The sequence below is a fragment of the Falco naumanni genome, chromosome 4 (assembly GCF_017639655.2).
Source record: "Falco naumanni isolate bFalNau1 chromosome 4, bFalNau1.pat, whole genome shotgun sequence".
Lineage (NCBI taxonomy): Eukaryota > Metazoa > Chordata > Aves > Falconiformes > Falconidae > Falco > Falco naumanni.
In genome coordinates this window covers 82669267-82684600 of record NC_054057.1, presented here as the reverse complement: position 1 = coordinate 82684600, position 15334 = coordinate 82669267, and the positions used below count along the sequence as shown (strand labels likewise).

At 42.7% G+C, this 15334-nt stretch overlaps 1 protein-coding gene across 3 annotated transcripts in view; it reads left to right on the top strand.

The window, feature by feature from the left end:
* MAD1L1 (mitotic arrest deficient 1 like 1) overlaps positions 1-15334 on the top strand; it is a 380760-nt gene that overhangs the window by 186278 nt on the left and 179148 nt on the right. For all 3 annotated transcript variants that reach the window (XM_040592111.1, XM_040592112.1, XM_040592113.1), the window contains one exon: positions 1476-1532. In XM_040592111.1, the coding sequence (XP_040448045.1) occupies positions 1476-1532 (57 nt within the window). The remainder of the gene's footprint in view (positions 1-1475; positions 1533-15334) is intronic.

Sequence of the window (15334 nt, the reverse complement as noted above, 5' to 3'; positions counted from 1 at the left end):
GGAAAAAAAAAGTCTTTCCCAGGTGTCTGCAAATTTATAGTTTCCTGATGTTTCAGCATCAAACTTGATGATAATTTTGTTTTTTCTTCTCACTTGCTTGTACATGCGGTCCGTGTTTGGTTGGGACTGGCATCTCCCGCAGTGTTTAATGAGTGTGTTTCATTGCCCTGTGCCAGGTCCCAGGCTTGTATTAAAACCCTTTTCATCTTATTTGAGTGTCTGTTCCTTAAATAATGTCACATCATCCCAGGCCCTGCACAGCAAGAATCTGTAACTTTTTCAGTTTCCGCTGAGCTCTGAGGCTGGGGAAGTCTTGAACTGTTTGGTTGTTTGTTTGCAAAATTGAACTTCTGCTGTGCTGATCCCTAAGACTCTAATTTTATTTTTTGTTTGCTTGCATTTCAGTGCAGTTAGCCTTCAAAGCTCAATTTTTCCTTTTCATTGTAATAAACTACTTGCTATTTGTCTCTGGTTTGGATGTAGTACTCAAAAGAGCCATTTCAAGTGTGGCGAGAGATTGTTAGAGGGACTCAGGAGGGTTTTAATATCTGCTTGAATTTACGTGAATTAGTTTGCAGGAAAGTTTTTTGGGTTCTTGTCTTGTTTAGATACATTTTTAAAATTAGCTTCTCTGTCATCAGTTGTGGCTATTTCTTGGGCTTTCTACTAACCAGAGAAAGGCTGATTGCAGGCTTGCAAAGTGTTGTGAAAGAAAAGATGTGGGAAGATGTGCTCAAGTAGTCTATGTGGCTTCTCTTAGCTGTTACCAAAATACCAATTTCATTTAAAATCCTTTTTCATAAACAAAACTCTAAATGATCCTCCTCTGAGTCAAGTTGCCATTTCTCCCCACATTATACAGGGATAACATAAGATATTTCTGTTCAAGTTTAAGATTCTTTAAATTTCAAATTTCCTCTTAAAAAAGAAAAAGCTTTGGATTGGGTTCTTTTCTCACAGGAATTCAGTAGGGTTGTGTTGCAGAGGTTTTCTTGGTATTCTACCACAACAATTTTGAAGGCTTCCAAACCAAACCCTGTACCCCAGAACTTCAAAAGGATATTTTCTGTGAAGTTACCTTGAAACACACACACCTTTCAGGAGCGGAGCAAGCCTCTTCCTTCTCTAAAGTTAAGCTTGGAAAAATTGGGTGGGCTTTAGACTGCTCTTTCTGCAACTTCCAAAGAAATGAAGAAGAGGCACACTTCTCTGGACCACGGGACCAAAATGTGGGATAGCTGATCCAGTGGAATTCTTCTCTGCAATAAACCTGTTCTTTCTTGTGTATGTTGGCTTCAGGCTGTTTGGGACAGGTTTGTCTCATGGCATGGGATGCCGATAGGACAGAACAAGACCCAACACAATTCCTTTTCAAATTTGTGAATATTATGGTGCTCTTGGCTTTTTTGGTTGGAGGGGAAGGATACATCCTAGACTTCATGGTCTTTTTTTTTTTTTTTTTTCTTGTCTTGCAGGCTCAGCTGTCTCAAGTTCTGGAAGAAGTGGGAAATCACAAGCAAAGAGCAGAGATGGTAAGTGTTCATTTTTTTTTACAGAGCAGTAAAGCATACAAAGTTCAGTTCATTTAAACAGCAGATCAGTTCCAAATATTCCAAAATGAATGAAAAATAAGCACTGTAAAAGTTTGTATTGCTACTGCTAGTCTTGGCACTCTGACTCCATACGCACCTGGAACAAGTGTTGGATGAGATCTCGTGGGCTTTCTTCCTTTTTTTTGGCATTTGCCTTTCTCTTTGGTAGGAGCTCTAGATCAGAAGCAAGCGTTTAATTTCATACTGAATTAACTCCTTTCTTTGGGGGCCTTTGATTCCGTCTCAAGTGTGCTAAGGACAAGCAGATGAGATATGACAGAATTATCACAAACTATTTTTATATAATCTGTTAAGTTTCTGCTGGGTTTGTCTATTTTATTGACAGGTCACTCAAGGACCAAAAATAATAGAGGCTACAAAACCAGGCAGCAGGGAGGTTTATGTGCAGTTTCATGGCTAATGTATGCGGTTCTTCATACTCAGGGATAAATGAGGTGTCATCATTAAACTGTTTTGTGAACCAGTGTGTTTGCTCATGGGCAAGTTGTGGCATTCCTGCAACTTTTTCTAGTCACAAGAAAAACCTGAGCAGTATCCAGGATGTAGACACTCATTCTGTAGATGTGTTTTATACTGGATTAATTTTATTACTAATGAAAAAATAGGCATGTATCACTGGCTAGTAAGTAGATGCTAAACAGACATCTGTTCTAAAATCTAAATTATAAACCACAGTGCCAACACTAGTCGTATTAGACTTCTGCTTAACTCTACTAGGGCACTGGAGGGCAGAACTGGTGTGCCCCTCCTGTATTAGTAATAGGTTGCCGTACGTCTGCTAGTATTTTTTTTTAATTTGTGCTCCTTGCTGTTCCACCATCAGATTTTTCATAATGAGAGTGTTAATTGATTCTGGTTCTGGGGTGATCTTACATTGTGGACAAACATCTCTGTATGCTCAGCTGCTTTCTCTGGTGACACTGGTCAAAACTGGTAGTTCCAGAGAAAACTGAATTAATCCTATTTACCATCTGATCTCATTACATGCTGCTTTGTTAATAGTTTTTAATTCTATACAATCAATTTTGCATTGTGCTCAGTGGACTTACCAGAGGAAGAATTTGCTGCTATGCTTTAAATATTTTGATGTGTGCTTTTTTTAAACATTTCAAAGTTTTTCTTTTTGGCTCATTAAGCCTGGATTTTCAGTTATTTGCTTGCCTTCAAAAGTTTGTCATATTTAACAGGCTAGCAGAGAGCTGGAGAAACTGGAACTTCCAGTGTTAAAGCATTAATTGGTGGTGTGCATCATGCATCAGCAGAGGATAAAGCAGCAGTTAGTGTTCAGTGCCTATTCCCAAGGGTTATTCGGTGGAAGTCTGCAAGTCTTGTGATCTTCCAGTAAAGCTCACATCAACCTCAGATGAGCAGGCTGTATTCTGTCATGCTTTAGACGATGGATTCCAGTTGTGAGATGTGGGCTTTATTCAGCATTTTGAATTTTGTTGGGTAAATACAGGAAAATTGCTTCATACAGAGGAATAGAGATTGGTTTTCCTCTTTTTCCCTTTTGAGGGGAAACCTGACAGTATAGGTCCTTCTTTTCACTGGTGATAGATGGTTCTTCTGCATCCCCAGGCGAAATCTCCCTGGTAGGGAAAGATGTGTCACTTCTCGTCTTCCACAGTGTTGGTGGTGGCAGAGGTCTGTTCGCTTGGGATGTGGCTGTTCCAAAGGGCTGTCCAAGGGCTCCAGCGGTTATACTGTCAGCCCCACTCTCCTCCCTGCCATCCAACAAAATTTTCTTTATGTGGTTTTGTTTTGTTGGGGTTTTTTTACCCTTTCCAGATCAGCGTCTCACCTGGATGGCCTTATTTTCAGACTCCTTTAAAGCTGACGCTGCAGCAACTGTTTTGCCTGATTTGGATTCCTGGCATCTCACCTTCCTTTTCATCCCTCTCCCCATTTTTCTCACGTGATCCACTGCTTGTTAGATTGATGTTAAGCCTCTGCAGCTGGGGGGAGGCCGAAGGGCTCATCCTGCTCTGGGTGCTGACAGATGTGGATATTGCTTTTCGTCAGCCATTCTGCAAACAAGCTTATGGCCCTAAGTGAAATGGAATAAACACCTGTCAGGTGCTATTGTACAGTCTGATGGATCATTGGGCTGCTTCTGGGATAAACCTCTGTGGAGTGACATCTCTATCGCCACCCTGAAGAGTCCTAATGGCTTTGCCACCCTCAGCACTGGAAATGAAGCCATGTGCACTGGGGCTGGTGAACTAGCTGATTGGATCTCACTGATGAGTTTGATGGGCTTCCTTGTCTGCAATGGGGAGCATCTTGGATGCCCTGGTAAATAATTCATTCGTTACATAGCAATATTTAAAAGTAAAATGCTTGTCGGATAAATGGAATAGGATCATGGCCTCAGTAAGACAGCATCTGCATGTTCTGTGTCCTTGGCAGGGGAGGACCCTAGCTCAGGGAGTTGTGTCAACAGGGACAAGAAGAGACAAAGGGTGGTTTGTGCTCTAGGGGACACCAGCACAGGACACAAGGTCTTGCTGGTGGAAGGTGGGATGGACTTGCTGCCCTAACTGCAGTCGAATACTCCAGTGCACGCTTTCCTTGCTTGTCAGCTAAAAGTGAGTTTACTACTGGAAGAATAAGAAAAAGAAAAAAAAAAAAAAGAAAGAAAAGAAATTTAAACATCTTCAGCTAATTGCAGTTGACAAGACAAAGGCAGTTTAACTTTCCAGTATTAATTAGCAAACCCATACTAATTAGCTTGTATAAGCACAATTCATGCTTCTTTCCCTAAATGCAATTAATATTGCGACTGAAGACGTCTCTGGGCTGTGCCGCTGTATCATTAACGTACTTTGCCCTAATTAGACACGGCCAGTAGTAGCTGGAGAAATGAGTTTGTGATTACAACCATAAAAAATCCTCTAATATTTTATATCCTTCAGGGAACTTGAACCTAGAATTTATTTTCTGATTTAAGAAAAATTGCCCTTATCATTGTGCTGCATAATTAATAATGAAACTTTGATTTTTCTCTCCCCCTAACCCTTCACTTATTTATTTGTCTTTATTCACAGTTTGAGTGTGTTCCTATTGTAAGGGAGCAGTGCTTGCCCGCTCTTTGAGAGGTGGTACATAACAGGGTCACCAGTCTGATAGGGCTCAGGTGACTTAGTTGTCCCACAGATCTGTGGGTTTTGTGTTTCTTTTATTAGCTGAAAGAATGTTTTTGTTGTGAATTTTGGTTGGTGCCTAAGCACACTTCTTTCCTGCAATTCTTGTGTATGTATGTGCATTTTTCTGACAACTTTATCAGCACCGGATGTTTTCTTTTTTGAGGCTAGCGCTCCAGTATCTTTATCTCCACGATGTGCCGGGAGATTGCTCATAGAGTTCACACATACGGCTCCCCGTTTCGTGTTTCCCAGGATCTTACTACTTGTGGTATGTTAGTTTAATGATCTACTGGCGTAGAGCTGAAAGCTAGTTTCACTCACACCAAACTATTATTTGTGGAAAATGCTTTCTTGTTTGTTATATTATTTTTCTTTCACTCCCTGAGGGAAGGAAACAGAAAATGTGTTAGTTTTTCTAATTTTCATTTGCCTTTTTCATATCCTTTTATAGACCCGAGGAAATTGTTCAGCTCAAGCTTGCCATCCAAGCAACAGCTGTGATCCCTGATCTTACACTTTCTTTCAGTCTGGTTCTGTAGCACAGGGCATTCATGTCAAGATTTTTTTTTTTTTCACCATCATTAATCCCCAAGGGAAGTGAGCTTGGTATTAAAAAAGCATCACCTGTATTTTCACTGCCCTGAGGTGCTCTGGGTATCTTTTGGCTTTCATCTTCAAAAGACAGCTTGGCCCATGTGGGCTCTGAAATCTATAGACTGCTCATTGGAACAAATTATATTTCACCCTCCAGCAGATTAAAAAGGATGGATGTAAGAATCAGAAGAATTGCTTAGCAGGGTGGGAGGTAAAGGAGATTTGAAGTCCAAGAATGTGACCGTCACAAAATGAATGGCATAAATTGAGTGTCCTTACTGGACAAATAAAGACACCTTAAAATGAAAGTAATGAAGGCACCTTGCCTTGAGTAAGTGTTGATTAACCCTTTGCAAAGAATAGGAGACCTGTATTTAAGGGCAGCAGGTCAGGAATAGTTGAGGAGCCAAATCATGTGTTCAGTCTGATGAAATCATAATGTTTAAGATTAACTTAAATATCAGCGACTGTGTAAACTGATGGTTTTTCGGGAGAAATAATGAAGACAGAAAGGAGAATACATGAAAGAAACTCAGAGAACACTGAGGATGTTGTAGCTGGAACTAGCTGTTAACTGGAAAACAACACAAAAAAAAACTGCGAAGAGTTTGGGAAAACTGCAACAGGCATCAATACATAAACAACAAGAGACCCACACCATTCATAAACCTTTTGCATTATTACTGAAAGACTTTTACTTTCTAGTGATTGCATCAGACCTCCAAACTTTTAAGAACTGTGACTTTTGATACTTAAAAGAAATATCTGGCAAGGATTAAAATTCTGTTATATTTTACTTTACAGGCGATAACAGTGATACTGTAAAAGAATTGAAAATGAGAATATGAAGGAAATGAACTTTAGTATAGAAAGACCTACCCTGGATAACTTGCCAATATTACACATTTAATTCTTGTTTAAGAGTTATTAAACATAAAGCAAAGAATACAATGGACCAGGCATAAGAACAAAAGTAGATTTCATTAGTGGAAATGTAAATTCTCTGTATTATCTATAATGGGATGGCAATTAAATGTGGGATTAGAGTACTGAGCCACAGTAGTAATAAATAAAGATGAGGCTTTGCTGGAGCATGCATAGAACCAACAGGCTGGGCGGGGAAAGGAGACGAACGGACCAGTACAGGAAATCGCCATCTATCAAAAATGTATTTCATCATTTCTGAATTGATTTAGCAAGGCGACAGCAGATCTCCTTATCATCTGACAGATTTTATCCTAACACCTTATGTGAGACTAGCAAACCCAAGACAGATGAGTAGCGAGGCACTCAGCTGAGCAGCAGCATGAACACAGCAATAGTTTTAGTAAGGCAATTTTAGGGAAATATCCAGTTCTCAAATCAGATTGAAAAACATGAATCTGGTTATGAAGGGACAGTAAAAGAAGCTGATGCAGAATGAAATGATATGGTAACAGAAGACTGGAAGAGGACTTTTAGATCATGAAGTTCTGTCCTTTGGTAACTGCTACAACTGCAGCATGTACCTGAGTTCGTAAATTTATCAATTTTGTCTTGAAACTGCTTTGGATGTTTGTGCCATTACTGTCATAGAAAGTTTGCTCTGACAGCTGAAATCTTCCCAGTTCCAACGGAAAATACATGTGCAGTTAATATCCTTTTTTTTTTTCTTGTGCTAATGTTCTCCTTAAACTACAGTGAGTATTCTTCCTCCCTCGTATTTATGCTGTGACATACTAATAGAGAACAATTGTTCTCTCCCAGCATTTCATTTGTTTAGGTTAAACAAATCAAGCTCTTGCAGTCTTCTCTTAAAACAGGCTCTTTGGGCTCCTCATGAATCCTGCAGCTTTCTTTAAATCTCTTCCCGTTTTTGTATCTCCTTTGAAGATGAGTAACCAGAGTGGTCATGTCATTCCGGGTGATGTCCCAGCAGTAGCTTGTACTGAAGTGTCTTCTGCAGGAGCTTCTAGTGCAGGCAGGTACCTCTGTCCTGGGTATAGCTCAGCTCTCCCTTGCAGAATCGCATTACCCATTTCCACTGCCGCATGGCACTGGTGTTCATCCTGTGATCGATTAATCTACCCAGCTCTTTGTCCTCCTCTCTGGCTTCTGACTGATGAAGACTCAATTTGTAGGAGAGGTTCTAGCTGTTGTGGGACTTGTGCAATTATATTTCAATTCTGTTGCTGTTCCATCAGTTTTCACCTAGCTTCTTTTTTCTGATTTATTTATGCTTCTCTGTGATAAAGCCTCCCTGCTTTGTGCTACCAGTAATTGTGTTTGTGCATTTATTCTTTTTGACCCAAGATCTTCAGTGAATTTTGTTTGGTTTAAATAAGTTTTCATGATCAGTGTCTGAGATGTCTTTTTCTCTATTGGGTAGCTTTACTTCAGCAGAGCCTTTTGTTGCTTGTTTGTTTTGTATATACTTCACAGTGTTTGTATTATTCTTCACTTTTATCATGTGGTCCTGTGAATTTAGAAATGTGATTTTGTTGAAAGGAGGAGGGTTAAGTGAGCAGGAGTCGTCAATGCCTTTTTTCAACTTTTCTCACTGTGTTTTTACTGTAGAGCTTTGGTTCTCCAGGTGAAGTAAACCCTAGAACAGAGGCATGGGAGTACTCAGTTATTCTTCTCCATTTCCTAGCTGAGAGCTCTACTTCAGTGCTTGTTGTAAACAAGTACTTTAAAATTAGTCCTTGCAGATCCTCACAGTGTTAAGAATATAGTAAGTTCTGAGGAACAGAGAGAAGATTTTTATTTTTCTTCCCACCCCACCCCCCTCCTCTCTTAGCCTAGGGAATGATGAACGGTTTCGGTTGGTTTTGTTGCATCTGCTGCATGTTTCTGCTTGGAAAATTCACGTTCAACACACAAAACTGGCAGCATCAGAAGCATCTATTGCATGTGACTGTGGGCAAAGCAGAGAGCGATGGAAGCTTTGGGATTTTGGTAGATGAGTGCTGAAAAACTGCCTGTAGACTGGAGAGGTGATCAGTACATTACACTTCTGCATGTTAATATCTCAATGCTATTTTAATTAGGTTAGAAGAAAAGACTTAGTGAGTCAGTTCTTGTGGTTTATCTCTGTTTCAAAAGTCTAGCCAGGCACATGGGATCAAATAGTACATTCCCTTCAAATTAAAACGAAATAAACGGTCTGTTTAAAACTCCCATTACACAAATGAACCTGCTGTTGGATCCATTAACGTGAAAGTTTTATGGAACTCAGCAGCACCATTTGGTTTCAACAGGACTGTTTTCGTTTTTCTCACCGAAGGCAGTAACAGCTGACATGGGGTTAGGATTTTCAGAAGGAGGAAACATAGCTGGCTAAAGTGGAGAGCTGCCTTACTGCAGCTCCTCCTTTTGGGCTCCCAGTGGGACAGGTACTGCTGGATTTCAGGGAAACAGTCTGATCTAAACCTGAACGGCAATTCTGGCTCAGGTGAGATGCACAGACAATGATCTGATTCTCAACCCGTCATTTGGGGAGGTCTCCACACTACAGGTGTACCCGTAAAACCCGAGCTGTACTGACAAATGCAATGGGGTGCTTTTTGGTAAAAAGAATGATGGCTACTGCTCCCCTTTTCAGCCTGGAAATAGGCTGAGAGTTGATAATGTGCTCTCACCTTTGCATTGCAGGATTGTAACTGGAACAAGGACTGGGGAGGGAGAGCAGGGCAGGGCTTTTTTCTCATCACTTGTTGAGCAGAGGGGAAAGGTGGATCATTTTCCTGTGTGGAGGACGCTGCTGTGCTGCAGTTAGAGTGGTCCTGTTGCCAGTGTTGCTGTTGTCACTGTAAAATCTGAGTTACACTGAGTTACTTGGTTGAATAAAATGAATGGGATAGGGATATTATCAGAGGCCTTATTATAGTAGGCACAGCCTTGAGATACAAAACACATAATATGCATGCAAATATTGTGCTTTTCCAGACTTCATTTATCTTTACATAGTCTGTAGGAGGTTTATGGGCTACCTCAGACTCACGTGGTTTGATTTAGTTGAGCTAAAATTTCCTGGAGGGTGCAGGGATTTATGTTGAGCACTTTGAGAGGCAGGGGAAAATCAGGCAAGAGGTCCAGGATACCTCTAGGGTTCAGGAATTTCTGCTCCTTTTGTCTGCCTTGCCAAAAAGGCATCTTGGAGAAGCTGTAGAAGGAAAATGTGCTTCCAGTGCATGTCCAGAAGAGGAAAAGGAAGACTTGATCTGTTGAACAGTCATGTTAGGATGGGACAAAGAGATCATTAGTTTCCAACTTGCTTGTGACAAAGACGGAGACCAGTTTTCTCCTGCTTTCACAGTCCTGGGAAGTTGTACCTGTATCAGAAGGGAATCATCCGGAGAGATCTGATCTGAGAACGGTAATTCTGTAGGCACAGTTTATCCTGAGCACAGGGGAGGATGTGAAGATCTCTAGCTATGGGATCTGAGGGGGAACATTGAGGGCCTGTTCAGTGGACGTGCCTGCAGATCAAAGGTTGCTGGATACTTCTTGCCCAGGGCTGGCTTTGTGTGTACAGAAAGTGAGATAAAGCTTAAAAAAACCCGAAGTTTCAAGACTATCCTAGTCCTTGTGCTGACGGCCTAATCAGCTTGCTATGTTATTTGTTTTGCTTTCTGTCTGTTTGTGTCTCAGCACCCTTAGAAGAGCTTGTTCCCAGTGTTTTTTGCCTTTAGCTGATAGGTGCTGGGGGTAGATGGTAGTGGTGGCAGGCCAGGGTCTCTCTGAGCTGATGTGTCAGGGTAGCAGAGTCCTCCAGCAGGACCTGTAAAACCTAATTTATCCACAGAGACAAGAAGATCATAGAGCAGAATTTTTCCTATGACCTCTTGGTAAATAATCAATGGCAGTCCCCTGCCTCTTTAGAATTGCTTAATTGAGGCTGACAACTCTTTGTTGTATTACAGGACCTAGCTTGTCAGGAGAATTTTAACTTATTTATGAATATTTCATTAACCTCTAAAGACTGGGTGTATAAAATAGAGCTCCTGCCAGGCCCTGTCCTGTTGATGCTCTTTTCAGTGCTAATGTCACCCAGTATGCATCTATTACACCTTCCCTCCCCTCCGAGCTGGACCTTGAAGTTTATTGTTGGTGGCAGCAAGAACATGTTCACCAAAGGTTAAAATGCCAGGCTTCTGCTTTGGCACCAGAATGGAACATACGGTATTTGAGAGGGATTTTTTTTTTTTTTTTTTTTTTTTTGCTTTTTGTTCTGTGATTGCTTGCTGGGAACTGAAAGGGACTGCAGGCGTAATCCTGAGAGGCTTCGGGCAGAGCGGCATTGGCAGGGCCCTGTAACCTTTGCTGTTTGGCACGAGGAGGGAGATTTCCCACTTTTTATGCATTAAAAGTCCACTGCTTGTTACTGCAGGAGGGCCCTAGGATGGGTCATTTAGCCAGAAAACCTTAAATCTGCTTCTTTTAGCCTGGTTTTTAGGGAAGGGTTTGGGGAACAAGACTCCTTCAAGCATCTGCCCCTTCCTTGAAGGCAGCTGGGAGGCTGTATCGAGAGAGCTGCTACTTTCCCATAGCTGGATCCCTTCCCCATCCTCATATTTCCCATCTCTGGGAGTTCAGAGCATGAAGCTCTGCTGGCCCCTGCTCACCCTCCCTCTGTCTGCTGAGACACACCAGAAAGCAGTGCTCCCACTGTAGTGAACTGCAAAATTGGGCTGCAGATGCAGTGGGAGCGAGAGAGCTGTTCTTAAAAGCATGTTGAAGTGCAGTCTGTGGGTTGTTCCATGTGAGTTGGAGCAGGAGGATTAAGTTCAATTTTCAAGTCTAGCACTCAGTGAAGGCTCCTTTGCTCTTCTACAGTATTAAGCAGAGATTGATTCCACTGTATTTATGTTAGGAGACGAAGGAACATAAATGGATGTTGGATTCCTCTTTCGCCTTTGACCTTCCTAGGTGGTATGTAAAAAGCATAGATTCTTCTCTTGACTGTTTATTATGTGATGGTTTTTCAGCAAGAAACCTGATGGGGGGGGTGAGAGCTGGCATTACAAGCTACCATTTAATGAGAATTGTTGACTGAATGCTCCACAAACTCCTCGAGGGTATATTTTCAGGAAACAAACTGTATTCAGACTTTGTACAGAGGAGGTATGACATTGCAGATTTATTTGTTGCTTTGCCTGTGAATTACAGCTGCTAGAAGACTTGTCTAGCAAAAATGCCTGCTTCTGCATGAAAGAAGTGACCTGTGTGATGCTCCTCTTGAGAACAGACAACTCCATTGCACCAGTGCCACGGTCGCACTGGACGGGGTTGTGGCACATTGTCCCACATCTTCACAGGTTCCCTAAAGAGCCTGTTATCTGTGTTCTGCTGGGCTAACCAGCAGTAATGGGTAGAACGTGTCAGCCATTTAAGGCTAATTACTCCAGAGTTTCCTTCTCTCAGGTGGACATCTGCTGGTTTGCTCTCCCTGGTGGGAGGAGCGTTCGATAGCTGTTAAAAGAAACAGTAATTACGTGCTGGTGAAAGTAGTGGAGGATGGCTGGTAACAGCAGAGAGGCTTTGAGCTGAATGGACATGGAAATTACGTGATCCTTCTTCAGAGTGAGCTGTTAGAGCAAAGAGGGGGTTTATGGATGGAGCTGTCAAGGAGTTTTGCTGTCACGCAGTGGTGTTGAGGTCTCGTGGCTGCACCTGGGAGTGTGGACGGGACAGGGCTGCAGCAAGGCTGAGGGGAAGAGATTCCTTGTATGCTCCTTCCTCTGGGAATAAGAGTTGAAATGTGTAATAATACTTGAATCAGCTCATGGGTTTAAATTAACGTCTTCGGTTTCCTTGATCAGTAGGTCTCTTGCACAGGGTATTTGTTCTTCTTCCTCGTGAACTTTCCAGTTTTGTTAATCTTGAGCTCTGAGCCAGCTTCCATCCTGCTGAAATGCCATGGAATCATAGGATGGTTTGGTTGGAAAGGACCTTAAAGATCATTGAGTTCCACCCCCCCACCATGGGCAGGGACCCCTCCCACCAGCCCAGGGTGCCCCCAGCCCCATCCAGCCTGGCCTTGAGCACTGCCAGGGATGGGGCACCCACAGCTGCTCTGGGCAGCCTGGGCCAGCGCCTCGCCACCCTCACGGTAAAGAATGTCCAGTAGTGCGTGCTTCCAAACTGTCGCATCTTGCACCCATCCCAGAGTACCAGAAAAAAATAAATACAGCTTAAAATGGGGAGTAAAGCTCAGGAAGGCTGTCAAAACCATCCTGAGTTGGTACCCACATGATGACTGGTGTTGCACGTTACTTGCTGTTGACATGGGGTCTGTGCTGGTGACCAGGGTAGTTGCCTTCAGACGTGCTTTAGTGTTAGTGGAGCATCTGTCCATTAAAGAGGACAGGCTCCTTCCAGGAGAGCTGGTGTGTGGTGGTTGTGTATATACTTTTTCACCACTGGTGAAAAAGGGCCGTGAGTGCTACACTGAATGGGTCAGCTGGAATATTTTGGCTGTTCAAAGCTGCAGCGTTTTGTGCCCCATTCTGCACCTCCAACTGAGATACCAAGTCTTGGTCTGTAGTGCATTGCTGCAGGGTAACACTATCAGTACTGTCATGTTATCCCCTGTTCAAGTAACAGCCCTGTTTGCTGTAGATTGAAAAGCAAGAGAGAAAAAGAAATATTTTGCTGATATTTTTTTTTTCTCCTAAGCGTTCCAGACAGGACTGCTAGAAATGGATCCTCTGAATACAGGTTAAGCACCTCCAGTTAAACATTATTGTTCATCAACAGTAGTCTACTGTTGTGTGGAGCATCTGGGGGTGTGGGGCTTTGTGGTTCTGATGGGGCAGGATGCAGAAATGAGCAGAGGGAGGTGGGTGAGTGGGGAGGGTCAGCATCTGGCAGTGTTGGGTGTGAGAAGAGACTTAAGAAGGGGCAGGAGGCTGAGTCTTGGGACAAAGGTGTGTTGCAGGTATTTGGGTAAGAGCTTGTTGGATGGGCTGTGCAGGAGGAGGCTGGGGGTTTGAAGGGCGTGATGTGATGATGCTTTCTCCTTCACATGTTTGCAGCTGGGCAGGCAGCTCAGGCTCACAGTTGATGCTGCTCGTTCAGGAGGATGGTAATTTTGGGACCCCTGTGGCACTGGCCTGTTTTTGCAGAACAGAAACTGTAGGATAGCTAGTTTAAATAGGGTGTCTGTGCATTCGTCCTCTTCAGCTGCTAGCAGCAGAGCTGTGTTCCTTTGCAGCAGGGCTGAATTTGGCTCACTGAGCCTGTCTGGAGTTTCACCAAGTTGCACTTGTGCAGCACAGTGTAGAGGGGAGGTGTCAGAAGGAAAGCTGTGGGCTGCCTGCAGGTTGGGAATCAGAGGGGAGAGAGGTGAAAGCTCGTTAGGGCTCCCTTGGGGTAGATGAATTAGTTAATGACTATGCTGTGCTTTGAAAATGCAAATGCCATGTCAGAACTAAGTCTGATTATAATAATCAATCTTCCTTTTGAGAGGGTGCTGGAGGTGGGGAGGGGGGAGATGAGTGAGACTGGGGCTGAATTTTTAGATTGCAGATACGAATTTCTCTGCTATCATTAAAGAAACCTGACATCGCTCAGGAGGTCAGCAGGACTGGGGAGAGGCGAAAGGTGAACTTGGGAGGAATCATCTTTGCAAGCACCAGTGGCTCCTTGACAGGCTGAAGTTAATTTTGTAATTTTGTTCCTTATGATTGTCCTGCCTGCAGAGGGAGGGGTTGGTGTCTGCTCCTGTGTGTGAGCTACCCCTGCTAATAGGAAAGATAGAAACTGCCTCATAAGCAGGATCCTCTGGGGACGGGAGAGAGGGGAGGGTGGCTGCTGCAGACATCCAACAGTGACAGCTCCTTCTCCCTTGGCACTTTATTCGTTTGTAGCAAGCGTTCCTAGTAATTACGCCTCTTAATTTAGGAGAGCGAGTGGGAGAAAGGAATATAAATTTGTGTATTAACTTTAGAGATTGGAAATAGGGCAAGTGAACCTTCTCTCTGGGAGATTATATTTGGAAATGAAATAGAATGACATTCGGTATAAACTTGAAAAATTGCTCTCTTTTTACTGCAACAGGAGGAGAAAAGCCACTATCCTGCTTCTCTCCAATACAGTCTGAAGTCAGCATATGTCCGCTTCCGAGTTTGTGTGTATCTACAGTAATATATATGCATGAGTACCTTTTTAGGAAACTGTTTGCTGGAAGGTTGCTTCTAGCCCTGCCTTCTCAGTGATAAAAGCACACCAAATTTGTTACAGAGTGGGTAACCCATAGAGACTGTGATCCAGTTAGCCTTTGTCCTTAAAGAGGGAAAAAAAATAATGTTTTTTTTCTTCAACCAAGTGGGAAATAGATAGTTCTAAACCACTTCTTATTGAATATCTGGTTTTCTTTGGCTTTATTGCTTTTGTTTCACAATAGCATCAAGGATCAATTTTCCCAAGAAAATGTACCTACTAATCCTGGGCTGTTTAGCCTGTTTCTAAATGGCAAGTAATATTTTGTTTTGCAGGTATTGTCCTTCAGGTGTTGTTCAGAATGTCAGTGGGCTGGGTGTATGGAAGAGGTAATACTGCTCTTGCTGAGCAGAATGATCTGTGGAAGTGCTCAGCGTGGTGTCTTACTACCTTGTGGTATTGCTGGACACCCAAATTAAACTCACTGGTGTTCATGTATATTTGATTTCTGTCCTGATGCCAGATTTATAAGCTTGTAGACAAGAGGAGATCACCAGGCATCCCATGCTGCTCTGTGGGAAGAGGCACGAATAAGATCCTTAGTCGCTGCTACATCCTTTGGAGAGATGCACAAATAACATCACTAGGATAACTGGTGTATCAAACTCCTGGGGAATGGTAGTTTGTCTGTTTTCAAACCTCAGTGTATGGGCCATACTGGGGGTCCCATTTCTCTGCTCTTGTCTATTTTAGCGTACACTCTTCCTTTCCAAGTCTGCTGGGTTTTAATACATTTAAATATTTATGTATTTAAATAGCTTCTTGAATTGTGTTGAG